The sequence below is a fragment of the Podarcis pityusensis genome, assembly GCF_964106645.2.
Source record: "Podarcis pityusensis genome assembly, chromosome: 18".
Taxonomy (NCBI): domain Eukaryota; kingdom Metazoa; phylum Chordata; class Lepidosauria; order Squamata; family Lacertidae; genus Podarcis; species Podarcis pityusensis.
In genome coordinates, this window is record NC_138043.1 from 4794912 (window position 1) to 4814215 (window position 19304).

General features: G+C 48.5%; 2 protein-coding genes across 4 annotated transcripts in view; one reads left to right on the forward strand and one right to left on the reverse strand.

Moving 5' to 3' along the window:
* LOC308467456 (granzyme H-like) overlaps positions 1–19304 on the reverse strand; it is a 175490-nt gene that overhangs the window by 147413 nt on the left and 8773 nt on the right. Inside the window, exons 1-5 of one of the 3 annotated variants that reach the window (XM_080989212.1) lie at positions 6730–8041; positions 6096–6246; positions 5713–5866; positions 4922–5173; positions 2560–4255 (exon numbers count right to left, since the gene is read on the reverse strand). In XM_080989212.1, coding sequence (XP_080845338.1) covers positions 4121–4255; positions 4922–5173; positions 5713–5866; positions 6096–6246; positions 6730–6787 — 750 coding nt within the window. In that variant the 5' untranslated portion in view covers positions 6788–8041 and the 3' untranslated portion in view covers positions 2560–4120. Of the gene's footprint in view, positions 1–2559; positions 4256–4921; positions 5174–5712; positions 5867–6095; positions 6247–6729; positions 8042–19304 lie in introns of those variants that run through there. The other 2 variants (XR_013981182.1, XM_080989211.1) reach the window with 2 other exon arrangements.
* On the forward strand, positions 11996–19254 carry LOC308467468 (kallikrein-8-like). The gene is made up of 5 exons (XM_080989232.1): positions 11996–12418; positions 13643–13793; positions 15694–15826; positions 16465–16707; positions 17758–19254. Exons 1-5 carry the CDS (start codon positions 12361–12363, stop codon positions 17890–17892), a joined length of 720 nt encoding a protein of 239 aa, XP_080845358.1. The 5' UTR covers positions 11996–12360; the 3' UTR covers positions 17893–19254.

The window sequence follows — 19304 nt, forward strand, 5'->3', positions numbered from 1 at the left end:
AGCGGCAATATTCTGTTGTTGTGTGTTTATTTTTATTTTTATTATTATTATTATTATTATTATTATTATTATTATTACTGCCGCTTTTAATTTTTGCTTTTCTCCCCCTCTTCTTTAAGTCTTTTGTGCCTTATTTTATCTCCATGTTTGTATCTTATGCTAGTCTGTGGCGGTAATAAAGTTTGTAATGTTGGATTAATAATAATAATAAGAATACTGTAATAATAATAAGAATACTGTAATAACAACAACAATAATAATTTTATGTGAGTTATAACCACTTTTAACTATTTGCTTTTCTCCCCTCTTCTCTAAGTCGTATGTGCCTTATTTTATTTCCATGTTTGTATCTTATGCAAGTCCGTGACCATAATAAAGTTTGTAATAATAATAATTTTATGTGAGTTATACCCACTTTTAACTATTTGCTTTTCTCCCTCTCTTCTTTAAGTCTAAGCCTTATTTTATCTCCATGTTTATACCTTATGCTAGTCTGTGACCATAATAAAGTTTGTTTTTGGAAGACAATCTTTATTGATTTTATGATTACATACTATACATATACACATTACTTTACATTTAATCCTAAGAGTTGACTTCCCTCCTTCCTTCTTCTGGCTAGGTAATGCTGGATTAATAATAATAATAATTTTATGTGAGTTATAACCACGTTTAACTATTTGCTTTTATCCGTCTCTTCTTTAAGTCTTGTGTACCTTATTTTATTTCCATGTTTGTATCTTATGCTAGTCTGTGACTGTAATAAAGTTTGTAATTTTTTAAAATTATAATTATTATTATTATTATTATTATTATTATTATGACTGGGAGAGCGAACACCTGCTGCAGGTGCAGGCAGGATAATGAGGACTGGAACCTTGTTTTGCATGGTTTTTTTGGGAGGTAATGCCAGCCCTAGAGACATCACCTTGCCGACAAAGGTCCGTCTAGTTAAAGCTATGGTTTTCCCAGTAGTGATGTATGGAAGTGAGAGCTGGACCATAAAGAAGGCTGATCGCCGAAGAACGGATGCTTTTGAATTATGGTGCTGGAGGAGACTCTTGAGAGTCCCATGGACTGCAAGAAGATCAAACCTCTCCATTCGAAAGGAAATCAGCCCTGAGTGCTCACTGGAAGGACAGATCCTGAAGCTGAGACTCCAAGACTTTGGCCACCTCATGAGAAGAGAAGACTCCCTGGAAAAGACCCTGATGCTGGGAAAGATGGAGGGCACAAGGAGAAGGGGACAACAGAGGACGAGGTGGTGGGATAGTGTTCTCGAAGCTACCAGCATGAGTTTGACCAAACTGCAGGAGGCAGTGGAAGACAGGAGGGCCTGGCGTGCTCTGGTCCAGGGGGTCACGAAGAGGCGGACACGACTAAACAACAACAACAAAAGGCCAGCCCTTCATCCAATACAAAATGAGATTGCAAGAATGCATAATGAAACAAAAACAAGAATGAAAACAAACCAATAACACACATACACCCCTCCAGGAAACACATCTAAAAGGCCACAGATATGTAACGAAGGCAGCCGGCGAGCCTCTCTGGGGAGAGAATTCCACAAATGGGAGCCACTCTCAGGGCTGTGGGTTTGAGCCCCACGTTGGGCAAAAGATTCCTGCATCAAAGGGGGTTGTATTATATGGCCCTTGTCGTACCTTCCAACTCTTATTATTTTATGAATTGGTGCCTTAATTTTGATTCATGTTTTCCTCTTCCCTCCCGGCCCTTCCCTTCTTTTTCCAATCTCCAGTTAGCCACCTAAGTAATAATAATAATGATGATAATAATAATAATTTATTTTTTATACCCCGTACATCTGGCTGAGTTTCCCCAGCCAGTCTGGGCGGCTCCCAATCAAGTGTTAAAAACAGTACAGCGTTAAATATTAAAAACTTCCCTGAACAGGGCTGCCTTCAGATGTCTTTTAAAGAAAGGATAGCTGCTTATTTCCTTCACATCTGAGGGGTGGGTGTTCCACAGGGCGGGCGCCACCACCGAGAAGGCCCTCTGACTGGTTCCCTGTAACCTCACTTCTCGCAATGAGGGAACCGCCAGAAGGCCCTCGGAGCTGGACCCCAGTGTCCGGGCTGAACGATGGGGGTGGAGATGCTCCTTCAGGGATACTGGACCGAGGCCGTTTAGGGCTTTAAAGGTCAGCACCAACACTTTGAATTGTGCTCGGAAACGTACTGGGAGCCAATGCAGATCTCTCAGGACCGGTGTTATGTGGTCCCGGCGGCCACTCCCAGTCACCAGTCTAGCTGCCGCATTCTGGATTAATTGCAGTTTCCGCATCACCTTCAAAGGTAGCCCCACGTAGAGCGCATTGCAGTAGTCCAAGCGGGAGATAACTAGAGCATGCACCACTCTGGCGAGACAGTCCACGGGCAGGGAGGGTCTGAGACTGCGTACCAGATGGAACTGGTAGACAGCTGCCCTGGACACAGAGTTAACCAGCGCCTCCATGGACAGCTTTGCCATTTAAGTTCAGTTATCCACGTATCTGTAAAAGTTTGCAGGGTATTTTTTTTTAAAAAAAGAAAAATCAAGAAAATTCAACAGCATTTTAATGTGAATTTCTTTGGATACACACTTTGTTACGCAATTGTGCCGAAATTTCACATTTTCTGCAAAGCAATTTGCCCTAAGATAATGCATTTTTTGTTTGCTTTTTTAAAAAAAACTATTACATGCATCAAAAGACACACTTTACCCCCCATTACGTGCATTCCCATAAACATGGCTTGGCTGGAGGCCTGAATGGCAAAATCTGGAGAAATGTTAATTTTGGAGGATGACTGTTTTTGGTGTGAACCATGTTTCAGAAAGTGTGAACTTTCAATCCAGGCTGAATATTAAATGTCTCCTCCATTCCTACAATACATCGCAACCCACAGCCTAAGGTAAAGCTAAAGGGTCCCCTGACCATTAGGTCCAGTCGTGGCCGACTCTGGGGTTGCTGTGCTCATCTCACTTTATTGGCTGAGGGAGCCGGCGTACAGCTTCCGGGTCATGTGGCCAGCATGACCAAGCCGCTTCTGGAGAACCAGAGCAGCGCACAGAAACGCCGTTTACTTTCCTGCTGGAGTGGTACCTATTTATCTACTTGCACTTTGATGTGCTTTCAAACTGCTAGTTTGGCAGGAGCAGGGACCGAGCAACGGGAGCTCACCCCGTCCATTGCGGGGATTTGAACCGCCGACCTTCTGATCGGCAAGTCCTAGGTTCTGTGGTTTAACCCACAGCGCCACCCGCGTCCCTAACCCACAGCCTAGGGGAGTTTATTTTGTGAAAAGGTTATTTGTGAGATGTTGTGGGTGCCAAGGTGTTTTGGATCTGCATCTAGGAATCCTAGAGGTTAGGGTGGTGTTTGGGGGGCTGATGAAATACAGAGAGGATCCCTTTAGAAATGGGATAAAGTCCTTCCCTGTTGGCCGAGAGGATGACGTCCCACATCCCTCAATCTAAAGGGGCTTGACCTGACCTTGACCCAGAATGCAGGTTTCAATGGCAGGTCTGCGGACCTCTGGGAGGAAGAGCCAGAGGAGTCCTCTAAAGCAGAGGTGGCTGACATTTTGGCTATCCAGATGTTGATGGACTTCAACTCCCATCAGCCCTCACATTTGGCTAAACTGGCCAGGACTGATGGGAGTTGGAGTCCAGCCACATTTAGAGAGTCACAGGTCCTTCCCTCCTGATCTCAAGGAACATGATGCTATCCAGACATTTGTTCCGTCTTTGGCTCTCCAGATGTTGCTGGACTCCAGCATCTGGGGGCCACAGTTCCTCCATCCCTGCATTAGGGGAAGTAAGAGAGAAGGAAGGAGCGGCTTGAGGGAGATGGAGGTCCATGGAAGGGTTTTCTTCAAGGGGATGGGAGGCAGTGAAGGAACTTAACCAAACACCATCCTGTATGAAACATCTGATAGATCTTACTTTTTTGCAGCCATTGAGGGGTCTCTCTCTCTCTCTCTCTCTCTCTCTCTCTCTCTCTCTCTCTCTGTGTGTGTGTGTGTGTTGTTGCAGAATGCAAGCCAAGCATGTTATTCAGCAAGCAAAAGCATTAGGGGTGGGAAAGAAGGCACAATGTCACCGCGGTTGCTTCTTCTGTTCACAGTTTCATGGTTCTCTTGATCCATGGAAGGTAATGGGCAACGCGAGTGTAAACTCCAGGAGGGCAGGGCTTGCCATACGAGACGATTCCTTCTGCCACGCCATCGCACACCAAGGGGCCACCTGAATCGCCCTGTGGAGAGAGAGAACAAAGATGGCAGCTGGGGGAAGATTTGGATCCACGTTGTGGCCAACTCTCGTGCTTGAACCAGCATGAGCCAGCGTGGTGTAGTGATTAAGAGCGGTGGACTCGTAATCTGGTGAACCGGGTTCGATTCCCCGCTCCTCCACATGCAGCTGCTGGGTGACCTTGGGCCAGTCACACTTCTCTGAAGTCTCTCAGCCCCACTCACCTCGCAGAGTGTTTGTTGTGGGGGAGGAAGGGAAAGGAGATTGCTTTGAGACTCCTTAAGGGGAGTGAAAGGCAGGATATCAAGTCCAAACTCTTCTTCTTCTTCTTCTTCTTGAACCAGGGCAAACTGCCAGGTTACTAGCTGATCTACTCTCAGTACGACTTGGGGCTTGTACACTCCTTCCTTTCCCAGGAAAACCCACTATTTAAGTTCTAAATTGGAACAAACAGCAATCCATGCAAAGCTTGATGGCCGATTGCTCCAATTGAGCGCTAAGGAGTGACACCCCCCCCCCCGGGAAAGCAGAGGGACAAGCGAAAGTGGGCCGGAGCCCTTAGCACAATTCAAGCCCGTGTCCATTTTCCTGGAGAAGCGAATGACCCCTCAGAAGGGTGGAAGGCTCTCCCCCCCCCATCCTGTCACTTGCTGCTTCTGCTGCCCCTCACCTTGAAAGCAGTCTCAGGCTCGTCGGGTCTCCTGGCGCAGACCTGCCCATCATTGAGATGTGAATACCACCAACTGCACCACCAATGGTCATAGATGGCGACATTGGTCTCGTAGAGAGTGTCTGGTAACCAGTCTTTGTAAATCCGGCCCCATCCTGCCACGCTGCAGGGGGTCCCATGGGAGAGGTCACGGTCGAATTTGGGCAAGCGCAGGATCTGGACGTTTTCATTCAGAGTAGCCGTGGAATTCAGCTGCGGAAAGGAGAGATGGGAGAGAGCTCATTGGTTTAGTGTTGCTTGAGGAAACCCTTGGGGGAATCTGGTGCCTCTAAAATGGGGAACTTTGGGCAAAAGAAATCAGCAGACTCTATTAATAACACCAAATGATAATATTACGGTATGGATAATATTAATGGCCCACGTTCAACTGGATGGTTGTACCAGCAAGAGTCTTGCGACTGCGATGGGGCTTCTCCACTGCACACCCCCCCCCCAATCTGCTTTGTGGCAAACATATCAATACTAAAAGGATACAACTGAAATCGCTTTTAGAAAAAACATTCCCAGAATTAGATAAAAACTCCTACAAGCAACAGCCTACTCCGAAATTAATGATTTCTGGGCTGCTACGGAGGAGACTTTTGGTCATCCAATGCCAGGGTAAACTGCACAAAATCTAGTTCATTATGCTGCACACATTGGGACGGTTAGGAGAGCCTTGGCTCCTTCTGCCTTCAGGATCACTGACCTCGGGGGGAAGATAGAAGGAGAGATTGCTTGGAGCAAGTTACCTTGAGCAGACGGATATCGTTGTGTACGATGAGTTCGTTATATTCGTAATATATTTTATATTCAGGGTGTGTGTAGCTAGCCTCAATCCTGAACTCTTGCTGAGAGGGTTCTTCAGCGGAGATGTTGTGTGCCCCCAAGGTGACCGTATAGTTGCTGGAAAGAGAGCATCAGTTAGTGTCAGAGATGCCAGGACTCAATCCCCTCCTGGCCCCCGTGCAAAAGACCAGGCTCCCTCCACACAACCAGCTGTGCACCTTGATGGTTAGGTGGTCATCTGTCATGGGTGCTTTAGCTGAACAGATGACCCTTGCAGTCCAATTGTATAATTCTCTGATTCCATGACCATCCCTGCTGAAAACCAAGGAGGATTAGTGAGACTTACCCATCACAGTGCGCAGCCGTCATTACCCACTGGGGCGCCACCAGGAATCCGCCACAGCCGAAATTCCCATTGTGATATTTCAAGGCAGCCATGTAGGGTCTGGAGTGGGGCTGGGCTTCATGGCCCCCAACAATCTGACTCCGCAATGGATCTGCAAGAACCGTATGCAGAGATCAGCTCCTCGTACTCCTCCTTGCATGCTCTGGGCTGTCTTCCACACATTCAAAGTTATTGGGGGATCAAAAAGGACGGGTCTCCGTCCCAGTGAGCTTACAATTGGTTTTCCTAGCAAGGAAGTTAGCAAAGCGAAAGCCAAGAGCAGTCATAAGAAGACCCCTCCACCCATTAGCTCAGTATTCTCCTGCATGGACTGCCAAGAGGGTCTCATTGTGGAATTGAGATACGAGTCTCATAACGTCTTTATTATGATTGGCAGACCAACTCTGCATTACAAAGGGGTCTGCTAACATGAAGACTGGCGACATCAACCCTACCATGTGGGAATCCCTTGCAGATGACCACAGTGCCTGGAGACAGACAGTCAAGTCGTGACCAGAGGCGGAATGGACAGCTGGTAGGATTTCAGGGAGAAGAAACGCCATGGTGTATCATCTGCCATGGTGCTTTTACTCACCTGTTTGGGCTGAGGAGAAGGACAGCAGTAGCAGAAGAACCTGGCGGAGTCTCCACATCTTGATGCTTGCCAAGGAGGGAGATGCCTGGCGCTTAACTCTTCAGCCTCTCGACCCCGTGGCTTTTATGGCCTCCAGCCTCTGGACTCCACCTTCCCCAGGAAGCCACAATCTGGACTTGAGATCTGATAGGCAGGCTTATCGTTTCTCACTAGCCACGTGGCTGATCCCACCACGAACGGCAATCAGATAGTCCGATGGGGAGACTGGAAAAAATGAGAAACTGAGCGATCCCGGAATCGGAGACTTTTTAAGCAAAGGTTTACGAAATCAGAGGAGCGAAGATAATGTAATTCATTCAAACAAAATCAGAGACCAGCTTTCGATACACTCGAGTGGCTGTTACTATTAATTTCTTCTTCTTCTTCTTCTTCTTCTTCTTCTTCTTCTTCTTCTTCTTCTTCTTCTTCTTCCTCTTAATTAATTAAATTTGTATACTGCCCTACTTTGTGACCGGACACTGGATTCCTAATGGTTTCTGCGGTCACTTGGTTGAAAGGTGCAAAGAGACTTTTCCATCTGTTTTGTGAACTGATCAAGAGACTTGAGGTCCTGGTGAATCTGTGCTGAATTCATATGGTCTTACATGTCACGGATTGATGAGCGACTGGATTCAGATGCACAAATATAGGATGGGGGATACCTGGCTTACTAGCAGTCCATGTGGAAAGGATCTAGGGGTCTTCGTGGACCTAAACTGAACATGAGCCAACAGTTTAGAAAGACTGGTCACCAGCTATCTCTGACTGCAGGCAGTATGGGAAGCCATATCCTAATCTCAATGATGGGAAGGTCTGTGCCGGAAGATCCGACACGCCAGAGGCTGTTTTCACGGCGAGTCAGCAGAAGCTGCAAGTGACAGGATCAGAAGTGGGAGAGCTTCCTCGTTATGGATCCCACCCTTCTGAGGGATCCTTCTCCTGTCCAGCAAAACAGACATGGGCAGATGCCAGTCTACTTATACCTGGCCTCAAGGGCGTGGGAAGGGAGGTGCGGCCTGCCCTGGGTGTCATCCCTGAGGGGTGACAAAATGGCACACCACAGGGCGGCACTTACTGCTTTAGAAGATTCCTCTGGCTCTTCCTTCCAGAGCCCCACAGACCTTCCATTGAAACCTGCATTTTGGGACAAGGTCAAGTTGAGCCACTTGAGGTTGAGGGATGTCGGACGTCGTCCTCTCAGCCAATGGGGAAGGACTTTATCCCATTTCTAAAAGAATCCTCTCTGCATTTCATCAGCCCCCCAAAGACCATTCTAACCCCTAGGATTCCTAGATGCAGATCCAAAACACTTTGGTACCCACAACATCTCACAAATAACCATTTCACAAAACTCCCCTAGGCTGTGGGTTGTTGTGATGTATTGTAAGGATGGAGGAGACATTTAATATTCAGCCTGGATTGAAAGTTGAACCTCCCTCGTCCACACTTTCTGAAACAAGGTTCACACCAAAAACAGTCTTCCTCCAAAATTAACATTTCTCCAGATTTTGTGTGCATGTAATAGTTTTGATAGTTTTAATGTAATAGTGCATGTAATAGGGACGCAGGTGGCGCTGTGGGTTAAATCACAGAGCCTAGGACTTGCCGATCAGAAGGTCGGCGGTTCGAATCCCCGCGACAGGGTGAGCTCCTGTTGCTCGGTCCCTGCTCCTGCCCACCTAGCAGTTCGAAAGCACGTCAAAGTGCAAGTAGATCAATAGGTACCGCTCTGGCGGGAAGGTAAACGGCGTTTCCGTGTGCTGCTCTGTCATGCTGGCCACATGACCCGGAAGCTGTACGCCGGCTCCCTCGGTCAATAAAGCGAGATGAGCGTCGCAACCCCAGATTCGGCCACGACTGGACCTAATGGTCAGGGGTCCCCTTACCTTTACCTTATGGTTTTTAAAAAAGCATACCAAAAATATATTATCTTAGGGCAAATTGGTTTGCAGAAAATGTGAATATTTGGCACAATTGCATATAAAAGTGTGTATCAAAAGAAATTCACATTAAAATGCTGTTGAATTTTCCTCTGGACTTTCGGTCAGCTTTAACTCAGTGGTTTCTGTTATTTCCTTAAACTCCCTTTGTCAGAAAAATTGTACATATTTACACCCCCACCACATGTGAACACAATTCCCTGTTTCCTGGCAGTGCTACGCACACTGATAGACACACCTCATTCCAGTATCTGAATTTTTGTGCACTAAACTTGCCTGGAGAGCTGAACTGCAAAATTCAGAGGAGGGCGAATTTTAAAAGATGGCTGTGTTTTGGATCTTATTCCCAACTGCTAACTTTTAACTGCCCGCCCCCTTTTTAAATGCATTTTGGTGCCAAGATCTTTTGTATGATTGTCTAGGAATCCTAGAGCTCAGACCAGTGTATTGGACATTGAGGAAATGCACAGAGCAAGTCCCCTAGGGCTGAAATGAAATATCTCCTCTTGAACAGGGTGAGAAATTCCCACAGTCCTGGCCCTCTGGTGTCCCAGAACGCAAAGTCCAAATCTATACCAGGCTGAAGAGGGAGGATGGAGGAAGGTGGAATCATCTAAAGGAAGGTGCGGTTAATCTTTTGGCCATGCAGATGTTGATGGGTGTCAACTCCAGTCGCCCCGTATTGGCCATGTTGTCTGGGGCTGATGGGAGTTGGAGTCCGACAACATCTGGAAGGTGACAGGTTCACCTCCCCTGACCCAGAGGACGAGGAGGAGATCTGTGGAACTTTGGTCAGTCCAGACATTTGGACAATGGTGGGGAACCTTTCGTCCTCCAAAGATTGCTGGACTCCCATCAACTGCAGCAAACATGACCAATGGCCAGGGATAATGGGTGGGTTGTTGCTTTGGTCATCCATCTGGGCCAAAGAGAAGGAGTAGAAGAGGAGTAGAAGAAGAACCTGGTGGAGTCTCCACATCTTGATGCTTGCCAAGGTGGGAGATGCCTGATCTTAACTCTTCAGCATCTTAACCCTTGCGGCTTTCACTACCTCCACCCTCTGGACTCCACCTTCGCCCGGAAGCCGCAATCTAGACTTGAGATCTGATAGGCGGATTTCAACACATTTATCTTTTCTCTCCATCCATGTGACAGACCCCACCTCCACCCATCGATGGTAACCAGATAGCAAAACGATTTGTGCGGTTCGGTTCTGTTGGGGCCATATAAGGAGACTGGGGAAAGGAGAAACGGATTGAACCCGGATTTGGCAGAGCTGCTCATCCGTCGCTGGGGCTGATGGGAGCTACAGAAGAACAACATCTGGGGGGTCAGAGGTCCCTAACCTGTTGACAAATGGGATGATGGCGGTCATAACAGCATGAAGCACGTGCTCACTTGTCATGCTTGTAGCTCTTGTGTTTTTTGTAGCTCCCTTGTGGAACTCAGCAGAGAGCAGGATGGGGAGGAAACTGGAATGAGCTGCCTCTCTGCCTGACCAGCTGTTGGGCTCCCTGATTTACACTCCACCCATCGCAAGGGACAGCAGCTGCCAGTAAAAACTTTGATATGGGGAGTGTTATGTACTGAATTTCTCACCCTGGGCCAGCAGGGGGATACTGTAAATAGTTTTTACTCAGGTCCACATATGCAAATAAGGGATCGAAAGTGATGTTCAGTGATTGGATATTGGATAGATACAGAAAGTTGTTACAGTTACGTTGTACTGGAGCTCTATATAAGCAGGCTGGCTGAACCCTTCAGTTCAGTTCTGTTCTGGCCTGTGAATAAACAAGAGCTGTTTGAAGAATCGCTGTGTCGTCTGATATGTTCACCCACAACTTAACAGGGAGCTTAGCAGTAGATCCCCTGCTTTGCAAGCAGAAGGTCCCTGTTTCCATTCTGGGAACCTCTAGTTAGGAAAGGACATGGTCCGCGATGGATGATGCCCATTGGGACTGGCGAGGAGGAATGTGGAAAGATTCAGCACAGGACAAAAGCAGGCCATCTTTTAGCACTGCATAGTGAAACTCTGGAGCTCACCTCACAGTTTCTAACGTTCATCTTTGAGAACCAAGGTACCACTGATCTTCTGTTGATGCAGCCTAGAATAGTGTTAGCTTTTTTTGCTACTGCATAACACTGTTGATTCACAGTGTATCTGAAGAAGTGTGCTTGCACACGAAAGCTCATACCAAGAACTAACTTAGTTGGTCTTAAAGGTGCTACTGGAAGGATTTTTTTATTTTGACTATGGCAGACCAACACGGCTACCTATCTGTAACTGTTGATTCACGTTAAGCTTATGTTCCAGCAATACCCTTCATGCTGTTGTGACCGCCATCATCCCATTTGTCCAGGGGTTAAGAACCTTCCGCTCTCTGGATGTTCTCCTCCAGCTTCCACGAGCAACTGCGAGAGATGGGCAGCTTTGCCAATTCCGGGTTTCCGGGCCCCATTCAAGGTGCTCATAAGTTCGTGACTTGTAGAACTATAGAATCGTAGAGCTGGGACCCTGAGAATCATCTGTTCCAACCATCTGCAATGCAGCTGCCCCATACCGGGACCAAAGATGGAATTTTAGCTTCGTCAGCATCAGGTAGTGCAGGCCTTTTGGCGCTGTGGGTTAAACCACAGAGCCAAGGACTTGCCGATCACAAGGTCGGCGGTTCGAATCCCTGCAATGACGGGGTGAGCTCCCGTTGCTCGGTCCCTGCTCCTGCCAACCTAGCAGTTTGAAAGCACGTCAAAGTGCAAGTAGATAAATAGGTACCGCTCCGGCGGGAAGGTAAATGGCCTTTCCGTGCGCTGCTCTGGTTTGCCAGAAGCGGCTTAGTCATGCTGGCCACATGACCCGGAAGCTGTACGCTGGCTTCCTCAACCAATAAAGCGAGATGAGCGCTGCAACCCCAGAGTCGGCCACGACTGGACCTAATGGTCAGGGATCCCTTTACCTTTACTATCACAGGCTGAGCTACCTTGGTTTACAACCATAATCTGTTCCGGAGGTCCGTTTGTAAACCAAAACAGGTTGTAACCCAAGGTGCGCTTTCGCCAATGGGGCCTCCAAAAAAACACGTGTTCGTAATCCCCCAAAATGGGTTGTAATCCAAAAAGAGGTTGCAAACTGGGACACGCATTTCCGGGGTTGACGTGTTTGTAATCCAAAACGTATGCAAACCAAGATGTGTGCAAACCAAGGTACCATTGTACGCAGGTGGTGACTCGACAACGGCCCTCCTTGCCAACCCACCTCCAAAGGGAAGGTTAGGCGGCTTGGATTCCCATGTCCAGATTTAGATTCTGCATGATGCCTTTCTATTGGTAAGGGAGGGGTTCTCTGCATACAGCAAGGCAGCACCCCAATCTTTGCACACACACCCAAAAGTATTTCGACACTAAGGGTTCACTCTGTTTCCCCTTTCCCAGTCTCCTTATCTGGCCCCAACAAAACAAAACCCCACAAACTGTCTTGCTATCTGATGGCCATCGATGGGTGGGTGGGGTAGTAAAGATTTGCCCATCAGATCTCCAGTCTAGATTGTGGCTTCCTGGGGAAGGTGGGGTCCAGAGGGTGGACGTAATAAAAGCTACGGAGTCAGGAGGCTGAAGAGTTAAGCGCCAGGAATCTCCCTCCTTTGCAAACAACAAGATGTGGAGACTCCGCCAGGTTCTTCTGCTACTGCTGTCCTTCTCCTTGGCCCAAACAGGTGAGTAAAGCCCGCTAACTCACGAACCCATTTCTACTACACTTGGGGGCCAAGCCAACCTGATTCCTTCTGTTTCGGATGCTTAGGGTGCTTTAAAGCCCTAAACGGCCTCGGTCCAGTATACCTGAAGGAGCGTCTCCACCTCCATCGTTCTGCCCGGACACTGAGGTCCAGCTCCGAGGGCCTTCTGGCGGTTCCCTCCCTGCGAGAAGCCAAGTTCCAGGGAACCAGGCAGAGGGCCTTCTCGGTGGTGGCGCCCTCCCTGTGGAACGCCCTCCCACCAGATGTCAAAGAGAAAAATAACTACCAGACTTTTAGAAGACATCTGAAGGCAGCCCTGTTTAGGGAAGCTTCTAATGTTTAATAGGTTATTGTATTTTAGTGTTTTGTTGGGAGCCGCCCAGAGTGGCTGGGGAAGCCCAGCCAGATGGGCAGGGTATTAATAAATTATTATTATTATTATTATTATTATTATTATTATTATTATGTGAGTGCCGTTTGTATGCCTAGATCAATGGCAGGGCACCCGCTTTGCATTGCACAAGGGATGAAGGATCCATCCCCAAAATTCGGATCTCCAGGTTGGAACAGTGAACTGTTCTCCTGCCCCATGGCTTTTATTTGGCACATATAAAAACATAGTAAAACATCAAACGTTAAAAGCTTCCCAATCCAGGGCCACCTTCACATGTCTTCCAAAAGTGACATACAGTGGTACCTCTGGTTAAATACGCTTCAGGTTACAGACGCTTCAGGTTACAGACTCTGCTAAACCAGAAATAGTACCTCGGGTTAAGAACTTTGCTTCAGGATGAGAACAGAAATCACACAGCAGCAGCGGGAGACCCCATTAGCTAAAGTGGTGCTTCAGGTTAAGAACAGTTTCAGCTTAAGAACGGACCTCTGGAACGAAATAAGTACTTAACCAGAGGTACCACTGTAGTTCTTTATCTCCTTGATATCTGATGGGAGGGTGTTCCACAGGGCAGGCGCCAACCACCAAGAAGGCCCTCTGCCTGGTTCCCTGTGACTTTGCTTCTCGCAACGAGGGAAACTGCCAGAAGACCCTCAGAGCTGGACCTCAGGCGATGGGGGTGATGACTCTCCTTCAGATATAGAGGGCCAAGGCAGCTCCAGCATTTTGAACTGGGCTCAGAAACCACAATGCTCTAGAATTTGTAAGCAGCAGCAGTAGCAGTTTATCTCTGTGTTTGCTTCCTGAAGATCCACTGCGGAGGCAGAATCGTTGCCCGAATGGAGCCAGTCCTCACTCCAGACCCTACATGGCTGCCTTGCTGGATTACCAGAACCGTTACATCTGTGGCGGATTCCTCGTGGGAGAACAGTGGGTCATGACTTCTGCACGCTGCACAAAGTAAGTATCCCTAAGGCCTTCCTCTTTTTGTAGGAGTGGTGATCATTGAGGGTAAAGCTAATTGCTGGAAGGGGGCAGGGCAGAGACAGGAATGTCCCATTGCTCCGTCTAGTCAAATTGCATGGGATGAATTTCAACCTGTTACCTCTGAGGATGTGGACAGGCTGCCTGGAGTGAAATCAACCCCCTGCCTCCGTGATCCTTGCGCATCGTGGCACATAAAAGCGAGCCAGACAGGGATGGGCAATGGGCTCTGCGGGGTGGTGGATGCCTCCCTTTGTGAGGGAGTCTCCGCAGACCAGCTGGAGAAAAAATGGTTGTTAAACAAGTTCCTAAAAAAACATCTTAAGGGCCAGGTGTGCAGCCTGGGGGTCATTTTGGACTCACAGCTGTCCATGGAGGCATAGGGCAATTCTGTCCCTAGGCAGCTGTCTACTAGCTCCTTCTGGTACTAGCTCCTTCTGAGACCCTACTTGCCCGCAGACTGTCTCACCAGAGTGGTGCATGCTCTGGTCATCTCCTGCCCGGACTACTGCAATGCGCTCTCCGTGGGGCTACCGTTGAAGGTGACTCAGAAGCTACAACTAATACATAATGTGGCTACTAGACTGGTAGCCAGGAGTGGCTGCCAGGACCACACAACACCGGTCCCAAAATATCTACATTGGCTCTCAGTATGCTTCTGAGCACAATTGGTGCTGGCTACTAAAGCCCTGGGATGCGGACGGCACTTTGGGTTAAACCACAGAGCCTAGGACTTGCCGATCAGAATGTCGGCGGTTTGAATCCCCGTGACGGGGTGAGCTCCCGTTGCTTGGTCCCTGCTCCTGCCAACCTAACAGTTCGAAAGCACGTCAAAGTGCAAGTAGATACAGTGGTGCCCTGCAAGACGAATGCCTCACAAGACGGAAAACCCGCTAGACGAAAGTGTTTTCCATTTTTGAGTTGCTTCGCAGGACGAATTTCCCTATGGGCTTGCTTCGCAAGACGAAAATGTCTTGCGAGTCTTGAGTTTTTTTTCGCTCCCCCCTTTTTTTCTAAGCCGCTAAGCCGCTAATAGCCTTTTAGCAGCTAAACCGCTAAGCCGCTAAGCCTTTAATAGCCGCTAAACCGCTAATAGCGCTAATCCGCTAATCCGCTAATAGGGTTGCTTCGCAAGATGAAAAAACCGCTAGACGAAGACACTCGCGGAACGGATTAATTTCGTCTTGCGAGGCACCACTGTAAATAGGTACCGCTCCGGCGGGAAGGTAAACGGCGTTTCCATGCGCTGCTCTGGTTCGCCAGAAGCGGCTTAGTCATGCTGGCCACATGACCCGGAAGCTGTACGCCAGCTCCCTCAGCCAATAAAGCGAGATGAGTGCCGCAACCCCAGAGTCGGCCACGACTGGACCTAATGGTCAGGGGTCCCTTTACCTTTACTAAAGCCCTAAATAGTCTCAGCCCTGTATCCCTGAAGGAGCGTCCCCCCCCCCCATCATTCAGCCCGGACACTTAAATCCAACTCCAAGGGTCTTCTGGTGGTTCCCTCACTGAGAGAAGTGAAGTTACGGGGGATCAGGCAGAGGGTCTTCTTGGTAGTGACGCCCTCCCATCAGATGTCAAAGAAATAAATAAAGTTATGACCTTCCGTAAACATCTGAAGGCAGCCCTGCGGAGGGAAGCTTTGAATGTCTGACGTTCTGCTGTGTTTTTGTATATTCTGTTGGAAGTTTCCCAGAGTGTTTGGGGCAGCCCAGCCTGATGGGTGGGGTACAAACAACAACAGCAACAAGATCAACAACAACAACAACAATTTGTTATTATTAAGGGCCGTGGGGTGGAGACTGGTCTTTTGCACAGGGACTGGGAGAGCATTGATTCTTGGGATCTCTGACCCTGACTGTTGCTTTCTTTCCAGTTTTGATAAGGTTGTCCTGGGAGCACATGACCTCAAATATGTCAGCAAAACTTACAGTGTGGCCCACGTCTACCGGCATCCAAAGTTTATGTCTAAGAACATCACCTTTCCAAATGATATCCGTCTCCTCAAGGTATCTCACCCCAAGCCTTTTTCTCACTCTGCAAGCACCCCCGAGGGCAGCGCTCCTGAAGGCAGAAGGAGATAATGTCTCCTTCCATCCCCATGCGCGAAATATAATGGACTCGTTCAGCTGAATCCAGCTCTTTGATCATTAGTATGATCAGATTATTATCACTATTTATTGTTGTTGTTGTTGTTTAGTTGTTTAGTCGTGTCCGCCTCTTCGTGACCCCCTGGACCAGAGCACGCCAGGCCCTCCTGTCTTCCACTGCCTCCTGCAGTTTGGTCAAACTCATGCTGGTAGCTTCGAGAACACTGTCCCACCATCTCGTCCTCTGTTGTCTCCTTCTCCTTGTGTCCTCCATCTTTCCCAACATCAGGGTCTTTTCCAGGGAGTCTTCTCTTCTCAGGAGGTGGCCAAAGTCTTGGAGCCTCAGCTTCAGGATCTGTCCTTCCCGTGAGCACTCAGGGCTGATTTCCTTCAGAATGGAGAGGTTTGATTTTCTTGCAGTCCACGGGACTCTCACTATTTATTAGAGTTCATTATTATGAATGCAGTTCTACATTCATAAAGGAACAGGTTTCAAGGGCTTCCTATTGCAACGCTAAGGCGCTCATTTCAGCCTCGTCTCCCTCTCCTTTTCCCAGCTGCAGTCAAAGGTTCGTCTGAATGATAACATTCGCACCCTGCCATTGCCAACATCTAGCAGAGACCTCTCTGAGGGGACGCACTGCACTGTGGCCGGCTGGAGCCCGAATGAGAAAAATTGCCCATATATGCTCTATGCGGCCAACGCCAGCATCTATGACCGACGCAAGTGCCAGAAGTTCTATCCCAAGATCGACCGTGGAAAGATCTGTGCAGGCCATCAGACTCAGTCATTTACGGAGGTAAGCGTCAGCAGAAACGGCAGGCGGCAGGACCAGAAGCAGGGGAGCAGGAGGAGCACCGTCCTGTTATTGGACAGGATCCGCAGCATGGAAAAGGGGAAATAGGATGCCGCGGTGGGAGCAGGTGGAGGAAAATATGTAGAATGTGTATGTATGCATGGAAACTTAATAATAAATAGAAACCTAGGAAATTAGCTTTCCCTTCCCTCGCCCCGGGAGATGCATAGGAACAGCTCAGTAATGCCTACTCTGGCAAACAGCAGCAGACATTTTTAGCCCTACCTGGGGATGCCATTGGGACATTCTGCACGCCAGGCAAGTGCTCTATCAGTGAGCTCTGGTTTTAACCAAATGGAGATTCCAGTCCTCATGGGTTTGAATGATTAGCTCAGCATTGTCACGGTTTCGGACGGGGTTGTCTCCCACTCAGACACAGCTGCAGATGCTGCCACAGCTGGAGCCAAGCGACGGAAGGGGATAAGCCTCTTCTCCAGCAAAATGGACGTGGGCAGAGGCCAGTCACTGGGCAGATGGGGATTGCTGCTCTTCATTTCGGTGCCTCAGGGCTGAGCCTCCAAGAGCTGAATGCCCCCCCAACATAGATGGTGGAATCATAGAAATATAGAGTTTGAAGGGACCCCCAAGGGTGGGGGGGTCCGCTCCCCTGTCATGCAGGAATCTCAGGAAACATGTGCATGCCAATCCCCAGCCACACAGCTCCCCAAGTGACCCTGGGGCCTAGTAACTAGCTCCCAGCCTGGCCTACCTCACAGGGTTGTTTTCTGGATGACAGGGAGAGGAAGCGAAGCCATATTTGAGCTCCTTACAGGAGAAGGAAGTCTGTCAATACAATATGTATTTGTGTGTGGACTCAGAGAAAACTATGAAGCGATGTACAAAAGTGGGGAGCCGAGTTTAAATATCAGGAACATTCAAAACAAGAGAGAAACAGGAATTGGGAGGTTTGCCTATCTTGTTGCAATTCCAGTCCTCCTTGAGGTGGAGCCAAATCTTCCCCCACTTGCCATCTTTGTTTCCTTCCTTCCACAGGGGGAGATGGGTGATCCTTTGGTGTGCAATGGCGTAGCGCATGGAATCCTCTCCTACAGCAACCCTTGCCCTCCTGCCGTTTACACTCGCATCGCCCAGTACCTTCCTTGGATCAAGAAAACCATGGCCAAGTGAAGAGAAGAAGGAAGACCTCCTTCTTCTTCTCGCCTTTAATGCTTCTGCTTGCTACATAAGCCGTTTGGCTTGAATCCTGCAACCACACACACACTGACCCCCCTCAACAGCTGCAAAAGTATCAGGTGTTCCGTACACGATTTGGTTTCCACAAGTTCCTTCAGTCCCTCCCCATCCCCTTCAAGAAAACCGCTCGCCTCCTTTCCCTGACCGTGTTCCCCATCATACCTCTTCCCCCGACCTTCACTGCTCCATCTCTCTCATCTGAAAAAGGTGCCCGTCTTCTCCTTTAGAACTGTTCTGTCCCTTCTCTCTCCCTGTCCCCATACGGCTGGAACAATCTCTCAGAGCGCCATACGCGTCTGACACCCTGAAGCGCCTCCTCCTACCCTACCTGGTTTCTCCTAAGGCAGGGAAAAGGGACCTCTGGCCTTCTCAATGCTGCTGAAATGCAACTCCCGTTATCCCTGGCCATTGGCCATGTTTGCTGCAGTTGATGGGAGTCCAGCAACCTTTGGAGGACCAAAGGTTCTCCACCGTTGTCCAAATGTCTGGACTGACCAAAGCTCCACAGATCTCCTCCTGGTCCTCTGGATCAGGGGAGGAGAACCTGTCACCTTCCAGATGTTGTTGGACTCCAACTCCCATCAGCTCCAGACAACATGGCCAATATGGGGCGACTGGAGTTGACATCCATCAACATCTGGATGGCCAAAAGATTAACCGCACCTCCCTTTAGATGATTCCACCTTCCTCCATCCTCCCTCTTCAGCCTGGTATAGATTTGGACGCTGCCTTCTGGGATACCACAGGGCCAGGACTGTGGGAATTTCTCACCCTGTTCCAGATGAGATATTTCCTTTCAGCCCTAGGGGACTTCCTCTGTGCATTTCCTCGATGTCCAAATCACTGGTCTGAGCTCTAGGATTCCTAGGCAATCATACAAAAGACCTTGGCACCAAAAGTTGAAAGTTACCAGTTTACCATTTCACATGCCAAACTCCTCCAGGCTAATGGTTGTGGTGATGTTGTGGGACAGAGGGGAAATTAAATTCAGCTCAAAGGTAAGATTGAACCTTCCTCATTCATACTTTCTGGAATAAGATGCCAAACACAGCCATCCTTTCAAATTCGCCCTCCTCTGAATTTTGCAGTTTGGCTCTCCAGGAAAGTTTAGTGCACAAAAATGCAGATACTGGAATGAGGTGTGTCCGTCAGTGTGCGTAGCAGTGAAAGGAGCCTGCCCCAAATGCCTTATTTTGGGGGAATTGCTTTGCAAAAGACGCGCCAGTTTGGCAAACTTGCATGCAACTCTGTATCTCAAGAGTAATTCACAATAAACTGCTAATGCATCCACACAAACGTGTTTTTGTTGTTTGCCTGAGCATACCGGAGAGGCGGGAAGTACGCCC

Coding starts and splice junctions, on each gene's coding strand:
- LOC308467468 (XM_080989232.1), top strand. CDS start 12,361: ATGTGGAGACTCCGCCAGGTTCTTCTGCTACTGCTGTCCTTCTCCTTG. Junction 12,419..13,642: donor CTTCTCCTTGGCCCAAACAG/GTGAGTAAAGCC, acceptor TGCTTCCTGAAG/ATCCACTGCGGAGGCAGAAT. Junction 16,708..17,757: donor AGACTCAGTCATTTACGGAG/GTAAGCGTCAGC, acceptor TTCCTTCCACAG/GGGGAGATGGGTGATCCTTT.